Source organism: Harpia harpyja, chromosome 9, assembly GCF_026419915.1.
Source record: "Harpia harpyja isolate bHarHar1 chromosome 9, bHarHar1 primary haplotype, whole genome shotgun sequence".
NCBI lineage: Eukaryota > Metazoa > Chordata > Aves > Accipitriformes > Accipitridae > Harpia > Harpia harpyja.
In genome coordinates, this window is record NC_068948.1 from 41,823,300 (window position 1) to 41,848,269 (window position 24,970).

The following is a 24,970-nucleotide window of genomic DNA, read 5'->3' on the forward strand; positions in this document are numbered from 1 at the left end:
CATTATACTGCTTTTCCCATGTTGATCCTTAGAAACCAGTTCTGTTGTGTCCATTGGATGATGGTTACTTTGTTCTATGGTAAGTGAAAACTTACGCTTTGAGTTAGGGGAGGTAGTCATAAATGGCTCTTCATCCCATGCAACACTATACTGTCCTTGTAGTGAATTGGAAGACCTGGTCAAGAGGTTAGTAATGGTGTCTACAAATGAAAGACAGTTTTTTTTAACTGGTATTGTTACATGGCTGACTCTTTCCTTAGGGCAAAAGCACCAGCCCCACCAATATAGTTTGTAATATATAATTAAGTCATAACCCAAGAAATGAGGATAGAAACAGGTTGGGTTTTTAAAGATGTTGCCAGAGTCTAACACTGAGACATTTATAGCATTTATTTCTTAACAATTTGGTTAAAACATATCTGGAAATAGATGCAAAACGTGCATGTCCCTCAGGTTTACAATAACTTTCCTAGTGCAGTTTTCAGAGCTGTGACTGCAGTACCTTTTAGTTTTCCTTCAAACAAGATGTAATGAGGTGTTAGACCAAGAGGGTGGGGTTGGCATCCTGACATACAGCAAATTCTCATTTGGGAAATAAATCATGAAAACTGGAAGTAGGTCATGTACCCACAACATATCAAATTAATAGCCTTTCTTTTCTGTTGATGGACAAACTGTCATAAGCTGCTTATAGATCTTGCTACAATAAAAAATACAAGCTTATTCCCGAGTCCTTGGAAGGTTGCACCAAAGTGGGAGTAAGTTAGTATTGATGTTTGGGTACTTTACCAGCTGTTGGGGCATTAGAAGTGTATTCAGAAAATGCTCATTATGAAGAATTCAGGGCTTCCATGTCTTTCAGAAACACACAAATCTGTTATGAAATCAGAAATACACAAGTCTGATCCTTTTCTTTCTTGAACAAATGGCATACAAAATTAATTCATAATCAGCTTTTACTTGAAATGAGGTGACAATAGCAACTGAAGAATATATTGCGAAACTTCAATGTAAATGTTCAAAGCAGTAATAAAGAAATGAGAGTGAAGAGTAAGAGTGTTGAATTAAAGCGCAGTTCAGTGAAAATGGCTTCTTTACGTAGCCTTAGTTCCCTTCAGTCTCTCAACAAAGCTGTTCACTAATGTTTGTGTGAGTGGTGGCAAAACTGCCTTTTTTTATAATAGGCACTGGTGTGGCAATCGGACTGCAGAGAGGAATGCAGCAAATCGATGTTACTGTGATTACCTGAAACCATTTCTTTTTCAATTAGGAAAGGTACTGGGTTAGCTCACCAGTAGGGCAGTAATCCTCAGTGATTGTATGGACTGTCCTGTCTGGCTGATGAGAGTTTAAACTTCAGTGAGAACTTTTTTCACCAAAGTTTTGGTAATTTGAATGAATTACTGTTGTTCTTCATGGAACAAGGATATTGTGTGATTGGCTGTTCTTCTGTTTTTCCAAGCTTGTTATCTGAGGCATGGCTTTTCTGTGTTGAAGTCTAGCTTTGTATCTTTGCTATACGACCTCCCCTGACATTGTCTAGCACAGCCAGGCAGCAGGTGCGTCAGTAGCTGCCGAGCCCAGCGCAACATGTCCTGCCTTTTGGCTCCCCAGGGCTGCTCACTCTTGCTAGGCTCTCGAGACTGGATGCTTAAGGGCAGAATGTGGGGAAAATGTTCTTGCAGGCACCCCTTTGGGGAATTATTGTGCTAATGAATACATCTTCCTGTTTTGAGGCACTGTGCCTTTGGTTTCTGGACTCATCCTTTTCCCAGTACACTACTGAAAACATATATGCCTTAATAATAATGTACTATAGTTATCTTACAGGATGTGGTGATGTTTAAATTTAGAAAAGTATATTTTTCTCAGTCTTCCAAAACTGTTGACTCCTACTAGAATGTAATGTTAAAACTGCTCTGACCTGGTTCATTCTGCGCAAAGGAAAAGCGTTTTTCACTTGTAGATCATTTTTATGGGCCAAATTTGACCATAAAAGGCATGAAATTTACTAGAGAGCCAATATGGCTAATACTGACAATGTGAGCTAATATAACTGATTTGCATATCAGTGGACTAAATTAAAAGAATTCTTTGATTCCATTCTGATAAGTGCTACCTTCTAGAGACTTGTACTACCATATCTCCTCTCTCTGTTTCTCACCTGTATGAGATCTGTGAGGTTTTTTGAGAATATCATCTCATATGGATGGCACCTTAAAGCACCAAATATTTGAGAGGGGCTACAGGAAGCAGTGCAGTTCCTGTCACTTGAGTCTTCTATATAAATATTTGAGAGTCAGTCAAACTCTAAATAGCCAGTGTCTTCACAGAGTGATTCAATCTTTGGAACAACCCACTTAAAGAAATGGTAGAACACATGCCTTACTCTAATCACATCTTTAAGAGAACTGCAGATCTATTGCTAAAACTTGTTGTGTAAGACAAGCAAATAATTTCTGGCTGGAGGAGAGTGGTAATAAGACTGAAGGGCCCTAACTAACTGTTCTTGGCTGCTTTCTTTTGTTCTGTGTTATTTACTGTTGTGTTTGTTTAGGCAGCAATCACCTACCTTGCAGATTGTCATATCAATTAGCACTTGGATATGGGCTCTGTCATACTAAAGAATGTACTAAAATAAAAAACCTTCTGATTCTCTGGGAAATGCTTTCCAGTTGAGGGGACTGACCTCCAACTTGAACCTGATCAATCTTTTAGACTTGTTTCCTCAATGCGTTGTTTTCTAACTGCAGTAGCCTTAAAAAATTAGATCTAACAGGACAAGTGATAACTATGTATGTTAATCTTCAGATGAAGACAAGTGTCTACTCTTCATTGGTTTAGGGCTAATAAAAAAATACGAGGAGCAGTTTTAAAACACAGAAGAATGGTTTGTGTTTAAAACTTGCTCTGTGGGTGCATAGGTATATAATATACCTAAAATTAAGATATAAAAATCCTTGAAACCTGAAATGGCAGTAATACTGCTGCTTGCTGGGAAGTGTGAATGACAGGATACCCAGACCATAGTTTTGGTGTTGTGTTGTGTTCCTGCCACCCCCCCACCCCCAAATGCCATCCTTTACAGAAGCATTTTCTAGATTCAGAAGTTCTGCATGGCCTTTACCTATATAACTTGCACCTCTGCAACTTCCACTTAACATCCTGCAAATTTATTTGGAGGAAAACTAATTTTAAAATCTTGAAAAAGGAAGATTTTCAGAGTAGAGTACCACATAAGCTATTTTAAGTTGCTTCAAGAATGTTAGATTTCTAGAGGCATTTCCTTACCTGATTTGACTGGTTAGTAGTCTCCTGGAACGTTTTTGTTCTTGTGGATGTCATCCAAACACTATTTCAGATGTACTGAGGAAGACAGAGAAGTTAACTTTCTGCTGTTTTTCTGGAAAACTTATTATTCACCATAAACAATGTGGGTTTTGTAGGCTCCATGAATTAGTAGCAGTCCAAATTTAGCTTTGTATGTGTTTCTAAATGGTTCACTTTGATGTCAGTATGATTAGTAAAATGTGCATGATAAAACTAATAGAAATGGTTAGAAGGCCACATAACAAAATTGTAAAATGTCTGATGACCAATTTCTGATATTTCTGCTACCCCAAAGGTATGGTGTGCCTTTTTTAGCAGTCGTACATGCTGAACAGTGATTTGAACTGGTCATTGCAGGTGAGGTAGAAATTTTGTTACCTGCAGAAAATAGAGGAACGATGACCTAAGTCCCTATGACTGCAAAGCTGATTATGGGAGTAGTCTGGAGTGGCAGTTTAAGCAAACAAGTTTGCAAAGCCAAGGCCCTGGAGTATCAAATTGCTCAAATCAAACTTGCAGCAGGACAATTTATCTACAGCATCACAGCAGGACAATGACTAGTAAGTAAGGAAGTATTGTCTCTTACACTTGTGGAACATCATGAGATGCAACCCTCGTGCAGCACTAAGGCTCAAGCAAATTGGTGGTTTTGTTAGCAAAAACTGGTTATTGCAGGCTTACTTTTATGATACTGAATCCTTTGGTTCCTACAGCATGGTTTTGGATGTTTGTTTATATTTAGCTTATAGCTGTTCTCTTACTGAACCTCATTTCACTTTGATTAGTTCTCTCTCCCACATGCACTACTGTGGCATATTTTTAGCAAGCACAAAAATCGTTATTCTCCTGACTGAGTTGCCTTTGGAAGCTGATCTGATCAGGATTCTTCTTTGTGGCATCTCTTGGTGTATTGCGCCAAAGAACATTTGGTGTTAATAAAAAAAGTAGCTCAGAGGATGGAAATTGCAGGAAGGGGTGAGAGTGAACATGGGGACCGAAATATATACATAGCTGTGCCTGCTGTTTTGCCCATCAAGGGCAGAAACAGGCTGGTGGGGAAATGGAGCCCCTTAGTCCCAGGGAAACAAGGATGTTTTGGAATCACAAAATAGACTGTGAAAACACCTGCTTTTTATTGTTTAGTACCTGAGGTTGTGCCATTTTGTTAATAAGACACTTGACTGAGATCCCCACCCTTGATTACAGATGTTTTGAGGGATGGATTTTTTTCAATTGCTGAATGTGTTCCCTCCAGAAACCTGACATACCTTTTACTGAGGAACAATCTTTTTAGTCACATTTGACTCCTCTGTCATCATGGGGGTAAGTATTGTGATGATAAGCTGGGGATATAACATGAAGGTATCTAACATGGAGATGCACATGACTCCATTAAGAAAAAAAAGTCAACCATTTATATAGTAGCATCATGGAAGTTGCTGGACAGCATATAGACTTGCTTCTGGAGGACAGCACTAAATATTTCTACCAACCACTGTAATGTTAAATAAAATCCACCCCCCAACATTCTCAGCATTGTATTGCATTTGTTTCAGAACTTAAAGATTCTCAACCAACAGCAGAGCTCGTAATAAAAAAACGCAAACAAAAAACCATGACCTGTGAGGTGTTAACCTAGAAAGGGACTCCCTTACTCTCTAGAACTTTGAAAAAAAGTAAGCATAATTTTTGCCTTGTGTGTATAAATAAAATCCTCCTAATTACAGCTTATGGTGAGTAAAGTGCCTGGCAGCATATCTCAAAGCAGCTTGGTGTGAGGAATAAAACGTCTTGCTAAAAATGCTGTACTGCAGCAGCAGGCAGTACAGGAATACTGCATTCCACTTTCCTTTTCGCTGTGCTTCCAACCAGTATAGGTAAAGATATGAATTTTGTGTGCAGATCTGGTTGGTTAAAACGTAGCTGAAGCTAGCACTGAGAATAGGGGTGCATTATATTGCTAGCAACACGCCTCCAGCTTTGCCTCGCCTGCTGTTGCTGTTCGGGTGGTGGTTTAGAAAAAACTGTGTTTCTAGAGCAAACTAAATGACCCTCAGCTATTCCATTTTTCTGTATAAGCTGTCCAGAGTGCTCTTGATTAAAGTATGGCTCTGAGTTACTGAGTATAGGTCATCAGTGGCCCTAGGGTCAAGATACACTGCAAGAAAAGGTGACAGGATTTCAAGACTTCTTGTGGCTCATTCTTCTCCAGTTGTGAGTATTGATGACAAGGTAATGGGCAATCTCTGTCACAGCTTTTAATTCATCCTGCCTGCAGCACCAGGAAAACGTGGCATGCCTTTTAGTAGCAATCCTCGATTCATTATGAGTTTAATGAATAGTGAGATTTATGAAGGTCTGTAATAAAGTGGGAAAATACTTTTTTTTTTTTTTTTAAAGTGTCATTTAAGGAAGCACAGAGAGTAACAGCTGCTGCTGAGGAGCAGCTGTTGCTGCCCCCTCCCCAGTCCCACCATTATGTTCCTGTTGTGGTCACTTGCAGGGAGGCAGAGCTCTGCTCAGCTGGCTGCCCACCCACTGCTGCAATGCCCCTTGGCCTGCCCCAGGGCCTTTACAGCAGATTCGGGGAGGTGGGTGTGGGGGCTCTAGCCAGCTCCCTCACCCTGTCCCAGTGGTATCAGCTGGGCGGCCCTGGCCGAGGCAGCAGTGTGGCAGTGCTGGACGGCGATGGAACGGAGCTGCGTGGTGTTTAACTGGTCCCAAGTTAGATGCTGCCATGAATGTATTAAATGTGTTATATGTAGGTGCTCTTGTATTTGCTTCGTAAATGGTTTCTCCTGTCTCACTGCTGTGCACAGTCCTTAATGCTTTACAGTATTGCTGCTGCAGCACAGCGGTTTGAGATGGGAACCAATGGATTCCTTAAGCGTTGATGGAACAAAAAAGGATTTCTTGCCCTTTTCGTGTTGGGGAGAGGACAACAAAGTATTTGTTGAACTCTGAGAGGAATGCTGCTACCTGCTGGCCAAAACTGTCAGGTTTTAGAGTTATAGTAAGCAGTAACTTCCATTTTTACAAGCAAGTATTAATACCCCATTGAACACAGTGGCTCCAGAAGAGGTGCAAACATACGGAGAAGAAAGTAAGGAAGTGGTTTATGGAGGCAGAAGACACAAACCTGCCTGGGTTGGGGAGGCCTCAGGCAGGGAAGAGGAGGTTTAAGCCCGACACTGGGCTATGAGATGCCATTCTTGCTGCCTTGTCCCATCTTCTGGGTTTTTTTCTGTCAGTGTGACTTCCTATAAATTTCTTGGTGCACTGCTATTTCTGTTGCCTTTGTAACTGCTCTGGTTGTAAGCATAATGTGTAAGTAAGCAAGTCCTACAGCTAATTCTTGCTTTAGAACAGTGTAAAAGGCTTCAATCCAGTTATTGCTGAATCAAAAATATTTCTACATATGGTACAGTTCATTTCAGTATTAAATACTGATGGCCCATTCTTCCCCCCCTCAAAAAAACCCAAGTCATTCACCAGATTCTATACGAACACTTTTATAAAAATAAAATTTACATTTATTATCTCCACTCCACACCACCACATCATTGTTTATAAAACTCAATTAACTTTAATATTAAAAAATACTTTAGGAAGATCTGATAATTCAAACATTTTAGTCATTGAATCCCAGGCTCATCCTTAAAACATTTATTTTTACAAGTGGAAGCCGAGAGAAGGAAATTAGTGTTCATGTGGTTTCCATCCTTCACAGAAAAAAGTCATTATTACGGCATAAAGAAAATATCCAATCAGGATAATGAATGTGCAGCCTACTGGCCCAATGTAAAACCAGGATGCAATGAAGTAGATCATCAGCAAAGAAATGAGAGTCCTGTAGCTAGCTAGAAACCTCAGACTGATTCTTGGTCCCCAGTTCTGGCTTGTTCCGTCCTTCACCACAGGACTATACCTGATTTTCTGTATGAGATGGGGGTTGGTAAGATGATAGCGACAAAGTCTGCCAACAAAATCTTCCCTGGAGCAAAGCACATCCATCTGATCAGCAAACTGAGGTAAGAAAAGTTTAAACATTAGTATTCTACTGCAACTACTGTCATAAAGTAAGTGTAACTTATTTTACAATTTTCTTCATTTATAGGATGAGGATTATAGGAAATGGGGGGGGGATCAAAATGCACTTTTAAATAAACTGCTTTAGTGCCAACTTGCCTTGTATCTATCATACCTATAGGAAGAAAAGGATTTGCTTTTCCTGTTTTAGAAACATTCATTCTGAATGATAGTCCATTGTTCACCAAGAATAAAGAATACATTTAAAATGTTATTTATTAATGTTTTGTGTAGGAAAAGCAGAACTACAGGTAGAGAAGCAGGCCTGATACTATCAGGAAATACCTATCTAGATCACAATAAAGGAAACAGCAAGAACAAACGAAGTGTCATATATGTGCAAGTGCAGTGAAGAACAGAAATTTGCAATGGAGAATATGAAAGGAGGCAGTGCTGTACATACCCTTTCGTTAAGCACCGAGGATAAACGAAACAGGAGGCGGACAAGAGTGGCATTTTCGTAGCTTCGGATGGGCTGAAGCTCAGTATCTCCTTGATACTGCACCTCAAATCTACGTAGGCCATTTATGATCTAGAAACAGGAAAATAAACCCCTTATCTTGTAGCTTCCATCTGAAACACCTTTTTACTGGCACCTCTCTTAGCCCCAAATAAGTTGCATTTCTCTTGATGTGGAAAAAGAACTTGTTTTTTCAAGAACAATCTAGGGTAGCAATATAGAATCTTCTCTCACCTGGTACCTGCCAAGGGGTGTAAGAATGAGGCCATCCTCGCTTTCAATGCAGTCTGGAAGCTGTTTTTTTCCATTCTCATCTTGAGCTGTCCCACACTTCATCATCATCTGGGTCAGTTGGGCTTCATTCAGCTACTCAAGAATAACACAGTTCTAAAGCATGTGTCTGATCTACTCCCTTCTATTTCATTTATTTCTCCCTTCACAAACTCCTTAGTACTGGAAAACTTCGACAGCCAGCACAGATACCAAGAACTGCTTAATAGCACCTCAGTTAGACATTAAAAGGAGATAGAAGTCTCCAGATTTCTTGTCTCTGCTTGTCAAATCCAAAAAAGGTGTTCTGTTTTATATGTCCCTTAGTCCTTGAGAGCTGTCAAATAGTTGTCTTCTAGGTCAATTATGTATGAGGGCATGTGGCTGACAGAAATTCATCTGTTCTTTTAAGTTTAACCAAAGAAACAGACTACTTCTAGTTCATCCATTCATCTATAGCTGCAGTTATATGTTGCATTTTTATAGTTCTTTACAATTAGAAGATAGTGGACGGTTTTTAAAATTTAAGCTATGCATTGCCTGTTTGTAAACATGAGAACAGGCACAAGTAGAGACAGGTTTGGTATAGAGTCCAAAAGAGTGGTCACCTGAAACGAAGTAGGCTTGATATTCAGAAATTCAGAGCATCTAGTTCCATCTACATTGAAATGGGTTTTGAAGTAGTCAGGTAAAGTCAAGCCTACAAGATGTTTACAACAAAATTTGCTAGCAGAGTCTCTGGATGGCTTTATAACCCCACAAAGTACAAGAGAGACAAAAGTACATTTGAGGAATCCTGACTCTTGTTCAGACTGCCACACAGGGACAGTTCTTAGAAAGATGTTACGTACCTTAAAGATTTGGCACAAGTATTCCAGTGCCTTCTCTAAATATTCATCTGTTTTTTTGATGCTGTCTTGCCCAATTTCATCAAGGTCATTGCCTGTGTAGGAACCATTCATCTCAGATGGCGTAAATCTAAACCATGAAAAGAAGGACTGGCTAGCCATTGTTTCTGCAGAATGGTCTGATATGGATTTTGCCGTCTGCTGCGCCTGACAAATTAACTGAGCCAGTTTTAGCACCTAAAACAAAAAAAATTGTGTGGGACAAACATAAAGGATGGCTAAGCATCAATACACGGATAAAACTGTGCCTTGATACCTGGCAGCGAGAGCAAACCCAGCAAGCTCACTCTCTTAGCTCAGATGGACTTGTGCTAAGACTGTTAGTTGCATAGGGCAAAGGTAGTTTTTAAAGTTTCCCACTCTTAACTTCTCATAATATGGATGCTCAGCATTGAGAAAACACCTGTCAAAGTAGACGATATGTGGAAAGAAATTTGTTGCTTACCAAATTTCTGACTTCTGTGCCAAACATTTGTTTATACTGGAAGTCCTGTCCTTCCAAGCTGTAAACATGACTCTTCACCTTAAATGAGGCATCTGTTATAGTTGCAGGCCATGATGAGAGGAAGCTCCCACCAAGTGTGGGGGTCATAAAAAGTCGATGTTGACGATGGGGAATAACAAGTTCTGGCTCCAGGAATAACTGTTCCCCTAGAATTTGAGAAAAGTAGTGAAGATGATTACATAATACTCCTGGTTTTGGCTGGGGAAGGTCTAGCTACAAAGCATCTTAAGTCTGCTAGGCAACTTGCTTTTAGGTAGGCAGGTAGTTCTAGGGGGAAAGAGGCCTTAATTACTTTTTTTTTCCATTTAATCCTCTCTGCCCACAGCAGAAAATGTCAGAGTGCATTTAAATGCAGCCCATACAGACAGCACTTTAAGCCTGTAACTTTTTTCAAAGGCAGTGGAGAATCATGACACTTAAGACATTGATAATTGTCAAATCTTGCCTCTCCCAAATTTACTGTATCCTAATTATCCTGAAGAATATACATGACTAGCTGAGTAGCTGTTTTGCTAAGTACAGATACCTTTAGAGATATAAGAAATTTTAATCCTGAGGTAAACAATCAAGACAAGTGTAAGAAAAAACTGACTTTATTGCAAATACCCAATATTGTATTCTTTCTCCTTTAAAGAAAAATTGTGGAATGAAATCTAAATGATGGTGGTTAGAAAAGAACTATAGACATATTAAACCAATATGACAAATATTAGTGAAGACATGCAGACTTTTGAATGGCAAAATAGCATGCAAAAGGGAGATAAAGTCTATTCACCTCAGTGCTTCTGAGGTGAGATGTAGCCATTGTGAAGAAAGATTGAGACAGGACAGCATAAGATGTCAAAATATCCATTTACCTTTCAGGATCATTTCAGCTAGATTGGGCTGAGCAAAGACTTTGGCTACTCGGAACACCATGAGAGCATTTTTTGGACTGACCAAGTCTGTTCGAAGAGCTCTGTTCAGAAATCCTACAAACAGCTTAGTATACATGAGTAGGTTTTCTTGAATGAAGGCAGCCCTGTCAAAGCGAGTACAGGATTTGTGAGTACAGCTATGTAAACAACTGTTATTTTGTCTTCTGCCAAATGAATCACTAAGGGAATGTTTTATACTGTCTCTGGAAAGATTGTCTATTTGCACTGAGACGAAAGAATACTCCTCTCAAAACAAAAGCCTGTGTTGTAACAAATCATCTCTGATCTTGTATAGGAAGCTAATTCAGGTTGGTGGATGCTTCCCGAAATTCTACTGGTTTACTCAGGATCTGCATAAACTTGAGTCTTGGTTCAGATTACTCACAGTTGCTTTCCTCCTTACCATTTCTCTGACACACTGCGAGGCAAGGGCTCTGCGCTTTGTGGTGGCTTTTCTGGAGCATATCTCCAAGGCTGCAAGTAACTTAACCACATCTCAAGAACCTAAGCAAAATCACACATAAAAACATGTGAGTATCAATACTTTTTGGAAAGGAAGACAGAATGGGTTTTTGTTCGTTTCTTTTAAACCTAGTGAATATTATCTTAATGACACCTAAAAGTTTTCAGGAATAAAGCTCTCTAGTAATCTGAGTATCTTTGAAAAAGAACTGAAAGAACCAAGTGCCTGTTGGTTAGGACCAATCTGGATCTTCTGTAATACCCAAATGAGACAGCACTCAAACAGCTACTACAAAAAAAGAAAACTTAGCTGGTGGCTACATCTAAGGTGCATTTAACAGCTCTGGTAGTGTTCACTGAACCTCTACTGAAGTAAGCAAACAAGATGCTACATTAATATAATTTCTATTTCTTCTGCATAGACATACCCATCACCCTGAGGAAACAGTGGAGTCCTGATTGCACTGAAGCCACTAATAGGTTTGCCATGGCCTCTGTAAACATTTTTTCTGATATTCTGCCTCACATGTGTACCTTAAACACTGCGATATAGCTAACTATAGGTCTAGTGAGCAAGATCTAGCCCTGTTACATTCTGCATTTTTAAACTCCTACATTAATTACCAAGAGTCACGATCTGATGTATTTCTTTTCCTGCCTGCAGGAGTTAATATTTGCAGTATCTTGCTATCGTAAATTAACATCATATTACTTTTGTTTATGACCTATCATATTAGATAAGATATTAGGACCTATAAGAATGTATCTGTTTTAAAAGTAACACCTCTTTCTTTTCAATCAATAGCCATTTTCAGTGTCAGGAAAATCAGCCAACAACCTGTAGTAATTCTCACCAAGATCTATTCAACTTCCTTCTTATATCTAATTGGCACTCTAACATTAAATGTAGATGTTATATAAAGAATTTCACTGCTCTAGAAAAAAAAAGATTTAAAGACCAAGAAATAGCTGCTAAACAGCAATAACTAATTACTAGTTCTGTTGAGTACAGACTTAGAAAGAGAAGCAGGTACATACTGCTCTGAAAGAGGCATCCAGAGGCCAGTGGCCAAAACAGTGTTGCAGAAAGATATAAAGTTTCTCCTGGACAAACCGAGGAATTACAACCCTGCAAACAGATTCAAAGAGAGTCACATGTATAAACCAGCAGCAAATTTTGAAAACAAAAAAACCCAACCCAACCAACCAACAACCCAACACACTTCCACAAATGCGAATACAGAAAGGACTGACCCAAACTTGTTCTTTCTTAACTGAAGCTACTTCTGGCCACTGAATTTCAATTCAAATACATAAATATAAAATTCTCCACTAACCTTGGCCAGAATCCTCTGGTAGCATTTTCTTTTCTCTGACTTGTGCCAAGATATAGACTAGTGTAATAGCAAGACATCCCGCCCCTCCTGAAGCTGCCTCCCCCCATCTAGTGCATGTAAGAAACATAATCCATTAGTTCTCCTGTACTTTTAATAATGTACTTCTCTATTTAACCATCAAAACAACCTAATTCAACCTCTCGGTGAAAGCACAGCTTTTCAGGGAGAAGCTCTGTATGTTTCAGAGACAGGCTGCTCTTGTACCTACCTTTTAAACTCCTCTAGTGGGCTGGCTGTGTGGGAGTGGGCTGAAGGGGAGAGAGGCTCTGGTTTCAGGCTGTTGCTGAAAGCATGCAAATGTTTCACAAGCAGTCTTACCACTAGCACGTGCTCTTCAGTGGGCTTAAATGACTCCTAGATTCAAAGCAAAAGACAGGAAGATAATGAGTATCACATGCTAAATGGCCAGGAGATAATTCAGGAAAATCATATTCTCAGATCAGAAATCAAAATACAAGAAATGCTCTCTTCCTTTTGGGTTCTTCACTGTAGTTTGGTGCCACCTGATTTTAGACAGACTTGCTCCCCGGGACAAGCTGAATCAATCTTCTGCCATCAGTTCACTAAGAAACAGTAGTGTATTTTTGATAATGTGATTGTAAGAAAAAGTATCTACAGTACTCTAATGCATTGAATTTCAGGCTAGCATTAAAGAACAGAGTAACTTCTAGATTTCGACTTACCCCTTTCTGAAAAAAGAATATTCAGCCTTTCATTATGGTTATAAATTCATTGCTGTGGACAGCACAACAGATCCTTTGTTTATGCTCTTGGCAGGCTTTATTGAGTTCTTCCTATGCTGGTACTCATCTGCCTTATAAGAAAGAATAATCCTAGAAAGAGTTATGGTAAGAATAAGCACTGCTTCAAGTCCTGTGTGATCCTGTTGCTTCTAGCATCATTATGGGTACAAGTAGCCTGGGTGGGAGTAGAACAAGGAGTGATGGTCAGCCACAGTGATGTTACTAATAAGTGAGTGTATGATATACCAGGGAGATGAATGAGGTAAAAAAGAGCTAGTTCTCCTGGGTGCCCAGCACCAGAGCTGGTCTGCTGCAGAATCTGGGGACAAAGCACTAACTCCTATGCTAATGTAATCTGCTTTAAGAGTAGTGAACTAATATCAATCCACTACTGAAGGCAGATTTTAAGATAACATTTGTTTTCCAAGTTTCACAGCTCTCAGGTTTCTCAAAAGTTGAGAAGAATGTACATGAAACAAAAGTTACAGCTGCAAGTATAATGGAAGATGCTGGAAGAGTGTATTAGACAATAGCTGCAAGATGTTTCCAGGATGCCAAATGCAGCCATGCTGAGGACACTGAACATGACTCTAGGGGACTAGCAGGCATTTTTGTACAAAAAGTTTCCACTTCTTAAATCAATTCAACAGTATTTCCAGTGCTGGGGGCGTGGAGGAGGGAGGTCTGTGTGTGTGTCTGTGTCCTTTCTCTGCAATGCCTGAGGCAAAGCAGATGCATTTTTGCAATCTCTTAAGATTTTTAATACACTGTAAAATTCACTCCAGGAAAGGATTCAAGGCTTCATGATAGGTATAGTCATGTAGTACAGCCAGATCTGAGACTCCTCTAAGAGAGAGAATAACCTGTTACCATTTCTAATGAAGGCTGGTCTTATGTTCTTGACAGCTCCTGGTAAGTCAGCATGTTTTCTACAGTCCTGAGGAGAGTTTATATAAGAGGGTAGAACTCTGAGAAGTTACTTGGTCCTAGGAGTTTAGATCAGGATCTCCAAAAGCAATTAGAGAGGTTGAGTAGTCTGCTATAGGCCTTGAAAGGGTATAATTTAAAAAAAAATTCTAGGCTCCCCTTGAAGGTACCTTTTGAACTTATAAAACCACCAGTACCACTATTTCAGTACATCATTTTAGGTGATGCTAGTAGTTTTCCACTTAGCAATTCTTATAATTTCCTCTTAGCCTGGATCAGCACTATTACAAACATTACTGGTTTAAAAAGTATTTTTCCTCACAAGTGTTTTTGTTGACAAACCTGAACTTACAGGATGGACATATGCCATTCTTTTCTTAAGACAGTACTTAGATAGACATAATAGTAAAAAAGATTTAAAGACAAGTAGTAGTTCCTGTTTTCCTTTCTAAGCAGTACCTTGAGATATCATAGCACTTTATAAAAAAAATAAAGGATTAAACAGCAGGAAAATTCCATGTAGTGCTAAAGAGCTTTATAGTATATATGCTCAGCCCTCCCCTTTCCCAAAATGAAGACCCAATGAATAAAGGGCTGAAGTAGGGAAAGAGGAATCAGCAATCTGTTCCAACAGGAATGTTTTTGCATGCACATTTCCTGAACAATCTGCAAATGTACCACTCGTGTGCTTTTGCAAAACTGGACACTCAAGTTCACATTGCCACTACAAATTTAGTACTAGTCAATGACATTTCACTGACTAAAAAAACCTAGATGTCACCTACCTTAATTTTAGGTGACAGCCATGCAAATTCTGATCTTCTCTTCCACGCAAGGTTTGCTTAAATGACTAGTGTGTGAAGGGCAGAAATCTGCCATCGGTGAAGCCAGTTTTGGCGTCAAAAAATGTCAGCGTAGCTGCTAAGCCTCTTTCTACAGTGCATTTCAAGAATGCATCTCTAAAAATGGAGTTCCTAATTAGTCCTCATAATATGCTAGATTTTAAGTATTTTCTCCATGACCTTTAATAACACCTCTCAGTATCTGTTTTCACTGAAAATTTAGTAAATCTCAGTGCAGAGTTCTCAATCAAGTTGTAAAACCACAACTTAGCAGAAAAAGCTGCTGTACAGCTAGCCCCAATACACTTTGCAGATTATATGATGGAACAAGATTTTTAAAAAGGAAACAAAATGAAAAGATGGTAATACTTGGTATGCGTGGAGGGCCTGGTAGCTGGATTGGGCAGGACTACCGTGGTGTTTACTGGAGATACTGAGTCGGTAGTGGAGAACCTCCAGCTGAGACAACAGAAACAAAGGAAGGGGGGGGAGGGAAAAAAGGAGAGAAGAGAGCAAGAGAAAAAAAAAGTGAGAATGAGCCCAAGGAAGAAGGGTGGGGGGGAAAAAAATGAACATCACAAATACAGTCAGGGACAACATATCACAATAACAACTGCAGCCACAGTATCCTCTTCTCTCTGGTGTTCAGTAGATTGGTTCCACAGTATTTCATACCCTTTATCAACTTGGAAGTACAACTGGGAGCAGGTGTCAAAAAAGTATAGCTGTAAGTGGCTGTGGCTGTTCTCTTTGCTACCTTCAGAGCAAGTGCTGGTAGGGAATATGGAGCTTTTGCCAAATAAACTCCCCATTTCAGAAGTTAACTGAACTGCAGCAACAAGGATTTACACATTGTTATGGTGTTTCATTAAATAGTGGAGTAAAAGCGTTCAATATTCTGCAAGCTTTTTTCAATGCTATTTTGAAAACTTTTGTCATTTCTTCCTGTGCTGCCGGAGAAGCAGGGTTTGTATACTGGGAAGAAACTCAAATTGATACTTTCTTCTTCCCACGGAACAGGAAGAAAAAGAGTTTGCCCAGAGAAGTTGTGGATGCCCCGTCCCTGGAAGTGTTCAAGGCCAGGTTGGATGGGGCTTTGAGCAACTTGGTCTAGTGGAAGGCAGGAATGGCAGGGGGTTGGAACTAGATGATCTTTAAGGTCCCTTCCAACCCAAACCATTCTATGATTTTATAATCACTGTGAGCCTGTCCAGTAAGTTTCCAGTTCAGAGAAATCCTCTGTCTTCTCTTTCTACTTAAAGGCCATTTGGGAAGGCTGCAGGTCTTGTGAATTTCCTCAAAAGAGGAAATTATTCTTACTATTAGGGAAACACCACATGTATAAAAAGGCAAAAGACATACTTAACATACAGTGTTACATGCTGATGCAAAAGGCATCTTGCCTTAACACTGAAGCCTCTGCAAGCCTCAGCCCGATCCCTTCTTGGATGAATAAGGTAAAGAGTATCTTTTGACAATGTGATGGTGAAGAGGATACTGTAGTGACAGTGACACACATGTATGAAATTAATGAAAAAACATAAAACAAACAATGTACACTACACAGATCCCAATGACTATTGTCAGGCATCTAAACTAACTCTCCAGATCACACCTCTGCTGTCTTTGAACAGCCCCTACCCGATCTCCTCTAGTGCCAGTTTGGTATCTTTTGGTTTTACGCTCTTAGCGTAAAAAGCTCCCCAACAGCTCAAACACACCATCTGCTTTGTAATTGACTCCCCTGCTACAGGAATCAGCAAAGGCCTGTAGTTTAATGGGTGTTCCACATGCAGTGCTGGGGTCTGTGGCACCTGGCATTGGAAGGTCAGGAAGCATTACACAAAGTTTTATCAAATAACTTCTTTTTAAGGGTTGTGATTACAGCAGAAGGGAACAGGAAAAGAGATGCTGCACGCTTGGGCTCTGGATCATCCGAGAAAGAAAAAGCAAACAGACAATGTAAAAGAATAGGAAAATAGTTGAATTAATGGGGAAAACAGTGAAACTCAGCATAGCAAATAGTGTCAACCTCAGGTTCACACCAGACCCAGAAAGAATTCAAAGCAGTGAAGTAGAAAAGTACATCTTGTCAAAAGAAATTATTTACTATTAATTCCCATTCTACTGCCTTCTATTTGTAAAGGGAAGTCTGTGATGACATTAACAAGGTTTAAGGAAAAAATCTATCATTCCTTGAGGCACTTCACAGGAAGTTACATATCTGGGATCTGGCTTGGCCCATCAAAGCAAACAAGTCTGGCTGCTGGACAAAAAAAGAGCAAATTCTGTGGAACCTCATCCCACCTTCCAATACAGGTATGTAGCCATTTCAAGTCGCTGATGGTCAAACAGGTCTAGATCCAGGGATGAATGGTCACTAATTACCCCTCCTTCCAAACGCACAGAAGGCTAAATGGAATCAAGTGAACCTGCATAATTATTAATAATTTTAAGAATAAGGTTTAGGGTGATCTTGGGTTTCCAGTCAAGCCCTTTAACCCTTATGTTAAAACAAAACTTGCATTTCTGCATATTCTACTTCCTCATTTGAGGAACTACGAAGCAGACTATTCTCCGTCAGCCCACTCTGAGACCAGTCTACAAAGATTAGTTCAAGCATCACAGGCTTATGAACAGTCCTGTCCCCAACTGGTCCGGAACCTTTCCTCAGTCCTGCAGGAGGGATCCTTTGTCCATTTATGGATGTCACGGGGAATTCCAGTCCCCTATTCAGGTGCTCTAACCCCAGAGAGTGAAGACTTCCTTTTTTACATGCCCATGATTACCTCCCATCAAAGATGAAGCTAAAATACCATCAGGGAGTTATGGCCTCAGGTTGTGGCTCAACATACCTTGTGGAGGATCCTGAAAAGGTGATTTCAGAGAACTTTAAGCTCTACCTAAGCCCTATTCCACCATAGCATTAATAGTCATTGTCTATAACTGCTGCTCCCTAGTGTTAGAAGAGAGCGTCTGAAATACAGAGGGTGAACAGAGGAGAGAAGTTTAAAGCAATCATTATTTCTGGCCTAAGCACAGCGCTTGATGCACAGACTGGACAGACAGACAGACCAAAGGTACTTCCAAGCAAAGCCTTTCCATCACAGGTGCACAGCCATGCTGCTGGGAGTCCCAAGTGGAGACTTTGCAACATTAGTGAGTTTGCATTTTGACCTCAACTTTAAGAATAAAAGACAAAACCCATCACACTTCAGCTCTCCAATGTTTTTTCCTACCAAAATATAAATATGTTTATTTTATAGTCTGTGGAGTGAAGGATCAGAATTTCTCAGTCAATCAACTTTCATATTGCTCTTTCACACAGGAATAAATCCTGAGTAGCTTTTATATTTCTCTCCCCTTCTATGAAAGTCCCACTGTGACCCAGAGGGAATTCAGAGGATCAACATTTTCTCCTTCAAATTCCCTTTACATTTATAATGACTTTGATCTTAGCCTCCCCAACACTTACTTGGTTTTACATGCAGTAGTTTGTTACTGAACAGGCCACCACAAACTGCTTAAACCAGTGTATTATCTGAGCAAGAGATATTCTGAAGATATCTGAAGACTGTAAAATATTCTGAACTCTGTAGCTACAGAACTGCTTCTGACACCATTATGGTGAAAAGCATATTTTGGAACATGAAACAACAAAAATGGTTTATTCACTTAACACTGAAGGACAATTTAGTAAGATTTCCTTTTTTAATTTGGATTCATGCTAAAAAATGGTTACGTATCTTAGAAGTTACTAATTGGTATTTCAGTAACAGTTGCTATCACTGCTGGAAATCAATTTTAGCTATGTTGCCCCAGTGGGATTTAACACTATGCTTTTATAGTGGCATCTTCCCCGTCATTAGTAGTTTAATTCTTGGTGTTCAGATTGTTGTGACCATCCCACAAACTTGTCTTACAAAAAAAACCAAACCAAAACGAAAACAACACAACTTCTGCAATGAAGGCAAATCTGGATGACACACTCACAACATTGTTCATAACTGGACTAGCAATTTTGACACACTCAGGTAGATACTCTGGTAAGTTATTTCTTTCCTTTAGACCAATATATGAAAAACTTCTCCACAGAATAGGAGATTTACCCCAAGATAAGAGGTCAACCATCAGATGACACTCATGAATGAAGTACAGACTATTACCTTGACGTGAGGGGACTGCATTTTCTGATACATTTCCAGTGAATAATGATGAAGCCACATTTCAACAAAGATCTGCAAAACAAATATTTTTCTCAGCTAGGGAAAGAGAAATAATCCAGGACTTGTCAGTCACAAGCTAGGTATAAGGGAAGACCATAGTATATAATCTGAAAACTAAGCTGTACTGGTAAATAGACAGGCACTGATTCAGAGATGTTTCAGGTTATCATCATATCAATGCAAATGACTGAGTTGGCATACTGTTAGCACCTGCTAAGCATCAATATTTCAGTTCAGCAACATGGTAGGAACTTGTTTCAGAACAACTGTTAAGTCCAGATTCTCCTTTCCCTTTCCTTGATGGTGAACAGAACCAACTTCTCTGTGCTCAACCTTTGCTTAGAGCATAAGGTTGATGTAAGATTAAAAAAAAAAAAAAAAATCAGGTTTAGAAACTTTTCTGGAAAAAATTACTCAAATGCTTGAGATCAGTTGTTGGATATACAGTCTAAAAAAAAGATATTAAGTGCCTGTCTAAATTACAACTTAACAGTTTAACAGTGGTTCTTTGTTTCAGTAACAGAAAACAACAGCTGCACTGCTCAACTCCAAAAACAAGCTACAGCAAAATGGCATAACTATCTCTGGTTTAAAAAGGAGAGATCCCTCAGTTAGCAGCAAGAAATGCTGTGGGGTGTTTTCCTCCTTAAATTCAACTTACCTGGAGCAGTGTTTCTGATCTCCAGATCTCCTGTGAAGCTGGGTCAGCATTCACAGAAGGCTGATGGGCAATGTGCCGTTTCAGCAAGCTGGTGTGATGCATGCCATAGGAAGTGAAAGGCACTGCTGGAGACCTTGAAAGGCAAATGAAGGGAAATACTGAAGTCAGTAAGCCTCAGTAAAAGCAATGATGTATTTCCGTGTAATCACCAGCTTATAAACTGGAAACCGGTCTTTAAGAAGTAAAACTGCACAGTTGATTACACATTGCAAACTTCTGCAACGTGTTATAATTACTAGTCACTTTAACTATAAACAAACAGTACATCACTATTCATACTGCACTGAACCAGCTTTACACAGACCTGATGTTATGTTCAATAATACATGGGTTTTTTACTTTCTCCTATTCAGTTTGTTTTCTTTCACTCTGCCTTCCATATTCATAATTCACCTGATCTGTATTTTCCTAGGTATATGCTAAGGCTCAACAGACCATGGAAACCATGGAAACTGATATTTGAAATGTATTTAAAATGCAGGGTTTTTTTTTACATTTGTATAAAGTTGCCAATATTGAGAACATTTTATAAATTTGAGTAGCAAAACCCATTTTGAAAATGTGGACTTCCACACACTTGGCCATTACAAAGAACAAAAGACTGGGTGCTTGTATTGGAGCATTTTCCCTTCAACTTTGTGAGTTTGGTTTTATGCCATTATCGCATAGATATATAGAACTTCAGTAAGCGGTCAAAAATCTTTCATTCTCTTCCTTCCGGTTGTGGCTAAATAGCTTGACGATGCAAAAAGTCACCTGAAATGCAGTCACTCATATGATTTGATTACTAGTATGTGTCTTGGCTTTTTATACCAGGAAGTTATGAACTAAGAAACCTATGAGCACTATCAGTCTGCATCAAAGCCACAGACATGGTCCTGATGCAGCAATTTCAAAGAAATGCAAAATAGGTAATGAGAACATTAAGCAATTAAGGATGGCAACCTCAGAACTGAAACAAAATGACCAACTGTCAAGTTGTCTGGATTTATAGCAACATTAATAAAAGATGTAAGTTTCCTTGCAACAGTGGTTATCACCAGTGCCATCTTTACCACATACCATATGTATCTGAAGGTAGTAAAAACTGTCAAGTACAGTTAGATCTGTCCTACTCCAGTTGCAGGGCACAAAACACAACTAGAGTTGCTGAACTGATGAATTTTTGTGGCTTGTACATGCCTTTTCTTCTCCAATAATAGCTACCTTTCAGACTTTCAACTGAAACCTTTACGGTAAACATAAATCTATTTAATTTTTTGTAAGTACATACAGATCATAAAGAGCAGAGGTCTTTTCTACTTATTAGAGATTTTGTTCCAACAAACTGTATTTTGTACGCACTGTTCCTGCAATTTGCCTCTGGCACTGTAGTCATTACCTGGGAGTTGGAGAAGGGATGGCTCCCCCGGGATTTGAAGAAGGTGGAGGAAGGACGCTTCCTTCAGTGGGTAGGAAACACTTCAGGTATGTGTCCACCAAGATGAAATAAGCACTGTTGGAAGGGCTGACATGATGGGTGACGGGTGAGTTCTGAAACAGACACACACGATATACCTGGAGTTATATGCTGTTACTTTAAGCCGCTGCTAGGGAGTGTCTGTTACACAGCCAGACCCATTTAGCATAAATAAGCAGAAGCCCAGTGGTTATAAAGGGTGAATTGACAACAAAGACACTTTGGAGCAATGGTAAAATAACTAACTGTAAGAGAACTGTTGCTGTAGTAGTGAATGTAACCAAGTATGAGAAGAGTGCAGTGTTATATAGCACAGGTAACAACAGGAAGAGGAACCAAATAACCAGACAGCATACTACAAAGCTGTGGTTATGACTGTATAAGTGGTGTTATTGGATAGAGGGGTAGGAAACCCATTTGGAATCCATTGCCTGCTCCGTGCTGGCATGTTGTTGGACAGACTGCTTACTGGAATATCTAAGGTGGGTATTTTGTTTATTATCCAGTCTTACTTCATCAACTGAACCAAAGCAATAACAAATTCTAAAAGTACAGCTAAAACTGCTGTTAATTCAGCTGGACAGCATCTCAGCGGGCTCTTAAAGCATTGTGAAGAAAGGCTAATACTATTTTAAGGGAAAAATTGCTGAAAGGTACTTACCTTCTGTGTAATCAAACTAATTGCAAAGTAAAACATGTAATATTCAAATGGATCTGGAAGAACAGAGTCAAGGATCAGATAATAAAAAACAGGTACAGCTGTTAGATATCTGGGGATGCTGACTAGACATTAAATTTTTATTTTGTCAATGCTAAAATAACTTGCTAGAGCTTAACAGTAAATTCAGCTTTGCCTTCTTGCTTTCCAGCCGACTCAAACATTGGTAGTTGAGTTTTTCTCTATGTGGCAAGGTGCGTTTGCATTACTCTTCTCAGCACATTTGACTATCTCAAACTGAAACCAGTGCAGCTGCAGCTAGACTGCTTCCAACAAGTACACTAGCTGCAAAGTTAACATGCCCTTTTTCTATCATATTGCATAAACTATGAGTAGTTACGAAAACAAAAATTGTGAAATACAGGCTCTACTGGAATCACTGGGAATTTTGTTGTTGACTTGAATAAGGCCAGAAATTCCCCCACAAGGGTTTATAAGAAGAGGACAAATTTATTTTTCATTGGAATCTAAACATTTCTAATCAGCCCAAACTCTTAGCACGACCGTGATTTACCACAGACACGTAATAAATACACAACAGAAATGCTCGTAATCTCTCAGTTTTAGATATTTAAAAGGAATTAAATATACAACTGTTAAAAGGATACTAAGGGCCAAATTCAAACCTAAACCACCAGATGAAGGAAACTGGACTTTGTTGTGGTATAAAGAGCATTCTGGTAGGACTTGCTCTTGTATTGAAGCCTTCACAGGGCCCTGAAAAACAGAGTAATGAAATATTAATCTGGCTACTCAGCATACTTGCAGAGTATGTTTTCAGACAGTGAAGTTCTGCTGCATTCCAGCATTCTGGGATGATATCTACATTCAGTGCAGTGGGATTTTACTGCATTGCAGTAGTTCCTTGTGCAAACGCATACTCTTTAGATAACTGCCAACTTTCTCACTGAAAATGAGTATTCAGTAGAAGAAGAAGAAAAAGAAAAAGAGCCTTCACCAAGACTTTTCCAGTTGGAGTGGGAGCAGCAGAAGACTGGTGTTTGCTTGATGACTGGTGGTTTTATTAGGGTAACTGAGCTGTGGACCAGCAATTACTATATACTTAAATGACGTTTCCTTTTGTTAAAGACTGTCGAACTATCTGAATCAATTTCTATACAGCAGGTAGCTGGTAGCAATGGAAGAAACAAAGTGAAATAACTCTGCAGATAAACATTTTTGTTTGAAATGTCATAGTTCATAACCAGGATAGCAGTTAGTCTTCAAACACATGGGCACAAAGCGCAGCCAGGGAAGGCACTGCTTTGTGACGAGCTTGGAAAACTATTTTCAATCCTGCAACTACTGGTAACCAAGATAAAGCACACGACTCTCTGGGAACAGGATAAGAATCACAATGCAGCCTTCTTGGCTGAACAGCACAAATATCTAGCTGCTGACAACTACCATCTCCTACAAAGTTTATGGCTGGGAACTCTCCTCATCTAGCAACTGTTTAAAGAAACGGGTATGCTCTAAACCTTGAGCACTGAGGCTATACCTTGGCCTATATTGAACCGTACATATAAAGTGCGTGCAAAGTTCCAATAGCTGCAACAACTATATTCTCTTTTTACAGATTTTTCAGTTACTCACTGGAAGATATGAGACTGGGAAATCATATCTGTACTCTTCTGCTTGGAGTTTGTAAACCAGCTTCATCATTGGGCCACTGCAAACAAGCATCAGAATTAAAATCCATGGTAAGAACCCTCTCCTGTGTCACTTTTGTGAATTTATATTTGCACAAGAGAAAAGGGTCAAACATTAGTTATTTGTTCACCCTACAGTTTTTAATCTGTGCTGAAATGAATGAGTTTACCTGGGATCCAAGAAATCCAAAGCCACAGAATATTCAGTGGGATTTGTTCTTCCTTGCAAACAGCGAAGATTCCAGCCCACGATGATGCCATCCAGGCTACCAAAAATGCTCTCCACCAGCCATGGGAAGATGCCATGCAGTTCCTTTAGGGAAAACAGACACAAATAGTTAATGTGTACAATTCCTCACTTGAACAACCTCTATTGCACATACTACAACGCACAAAGATACTGTCTGCCAGCTACTTATGGCTGTTTCCAGATTATCACTGGGCAGAGCTTCCATTCAAAAGAATGTATTATAATACGGCAATTACAGGAACTCTATCCTGATTTCTGATCCTACTAAAGTTGCGATGATACTCATCAGCACCACATGCAATTACTTGTCACATTTTAAAAACTAGTTTTCCTCGTAAATTGAGGCTGAAAGGTATTAATGAAGTGCAGTCAACTGAAAAAATCTTTTAATGACTAGAAAAGGTTTTTTCACTCTTGGGAAACACTGGCGTCTCACTGTTTCACCTGGGGTCCCCAGAACTCTGGATAAGAGGAATAGGAACAAAGAAAATAGTAACGTGAAAAAAGCAAATTCCCCCGAAATAGGCTGGGCAGCGAGATTCTGGAAAGGCAGCGGCCGCTCACCTTGGCGGGAAACTCCTCAATGACCGTCTCCAGATCGTGGCACCGCTGAACGAAGGGTTTGTTTACACAATCTGCCTTCAAAGTGGCCTGTGACAAACCATAAGGGAAATCAGATCACCGCTGCCAGAACGGACAGTATTTATCACGGCCGTGACGTAAAAACCCCCTAACTACGCCGCTCCTCCGGCACGGCGTTCCTGTTGACACGGCTGAGGTTCACGCTGACCGACTTTACAGCTCGCACAGGTACGCAACAAAGCTGACGGTTAACCAGAAACCCCGCGAGCCCAACCGGAACGGGACGACCCGCTGGGCACGGCCCCTCGGGCTCGCTGGGCCGCCTCCCCGGTGAGCTCCCGCCGCTCCCCACCCACCAGCAGGAAACTGGGCTGCTGCAGGTGCGGGCCGGCCATGTCCCCCTCTCCCCGCCACCGGCGGGCCGCCTGTTTCCGGGCCGCGCTGCAGGAAGAGGAGCGGAAGCGGCCGGTAACGCTTCCCTCACCGCCGCCTCCCGCGCTCGGCGCCGGCGC

General features: G+C 40.0%; 1 protein-coding gene across 3 annotated transcripts; it reads right to left on the bottom strand.

Annotated features, from left to right (window-relative positions):
- Positions 1–6,826: 6,826 nt before the first annotated feature.
- Positions 6,827–24,966, bottom strand: SMPD4 (sphingomyelin phosphodiesterase 4). Of its 3 annotated transcripts, none has more exons than XM_052797796.1 (19): positions 24,815–24,966; positions 24,441–24,527; positions 23,797–23,939; positions 23,571–23,646; positions 22,601–22,691; positions 21,918–21,970; positions 21,179–21,330; positions 19,738–19,870; positions 19,017–19,088; positions 15,220–15,309; positions 12,547–12,692; positions 11,980–12,070; positions 10,883–10,983; positions 10,420–10,583; positions 9,503–9,708; positions 9,001–9,234; positions 8,114–8,245; positions 7,823–7,951; positions 6,827–7,356 (listed from the first exon to the last, which is right to left on the bottom strand). In XM_052797796.1, the coding sequence occupies exons 1-19, from the start codon at positions 24,851–24,853 to the stop codon at positions 7,030–7,032; spliced, it is 2,466 nt and encodes an 821-aa protein (XP_052653756.1). In that variant the 5' UTR covers positions 24,854–24,966; the 3' UTR covers positions 6,827–7,029. The 3 variants fall into 3 exon arrangements, with proteins under 3 accessions (XP_052653756.1, XP_052653755.1, XP_052653757.1); XM_052797795.1 differs by having other exon boundaries at positions 22,583–22,691; XM_052797797.1 differs by lacking the exon at positions 15,220–15,309 and having other exon boundaries at positions 22,583–22,691.
- Positions 24,967–24,970: the final 4 nt, after the last annotated feature.

Coding starts and splice junctions, on each gene's coding strand:
- SMPD4 (XM_052797795.1), bottom strand. CDS start 24,853: ATGGCCGGCCCGCACCTGCAGCAGCCCAGTTTCCTGCTG. Junction 19,089..19,737: donor GATCAGAAACACTGCTCCAG/GTAAGTTGAATT, acceptor TTTGTTTTGCAG/ATCTTTGTTGAAATGTGGCT. Junction 8,246..9,000: donor ACTTGTGCCAAATCTTTAAG/GTACGTAACATC, acceptor ATTCTTGAGTAG/CTGAATGAAGCCCAACTGAC.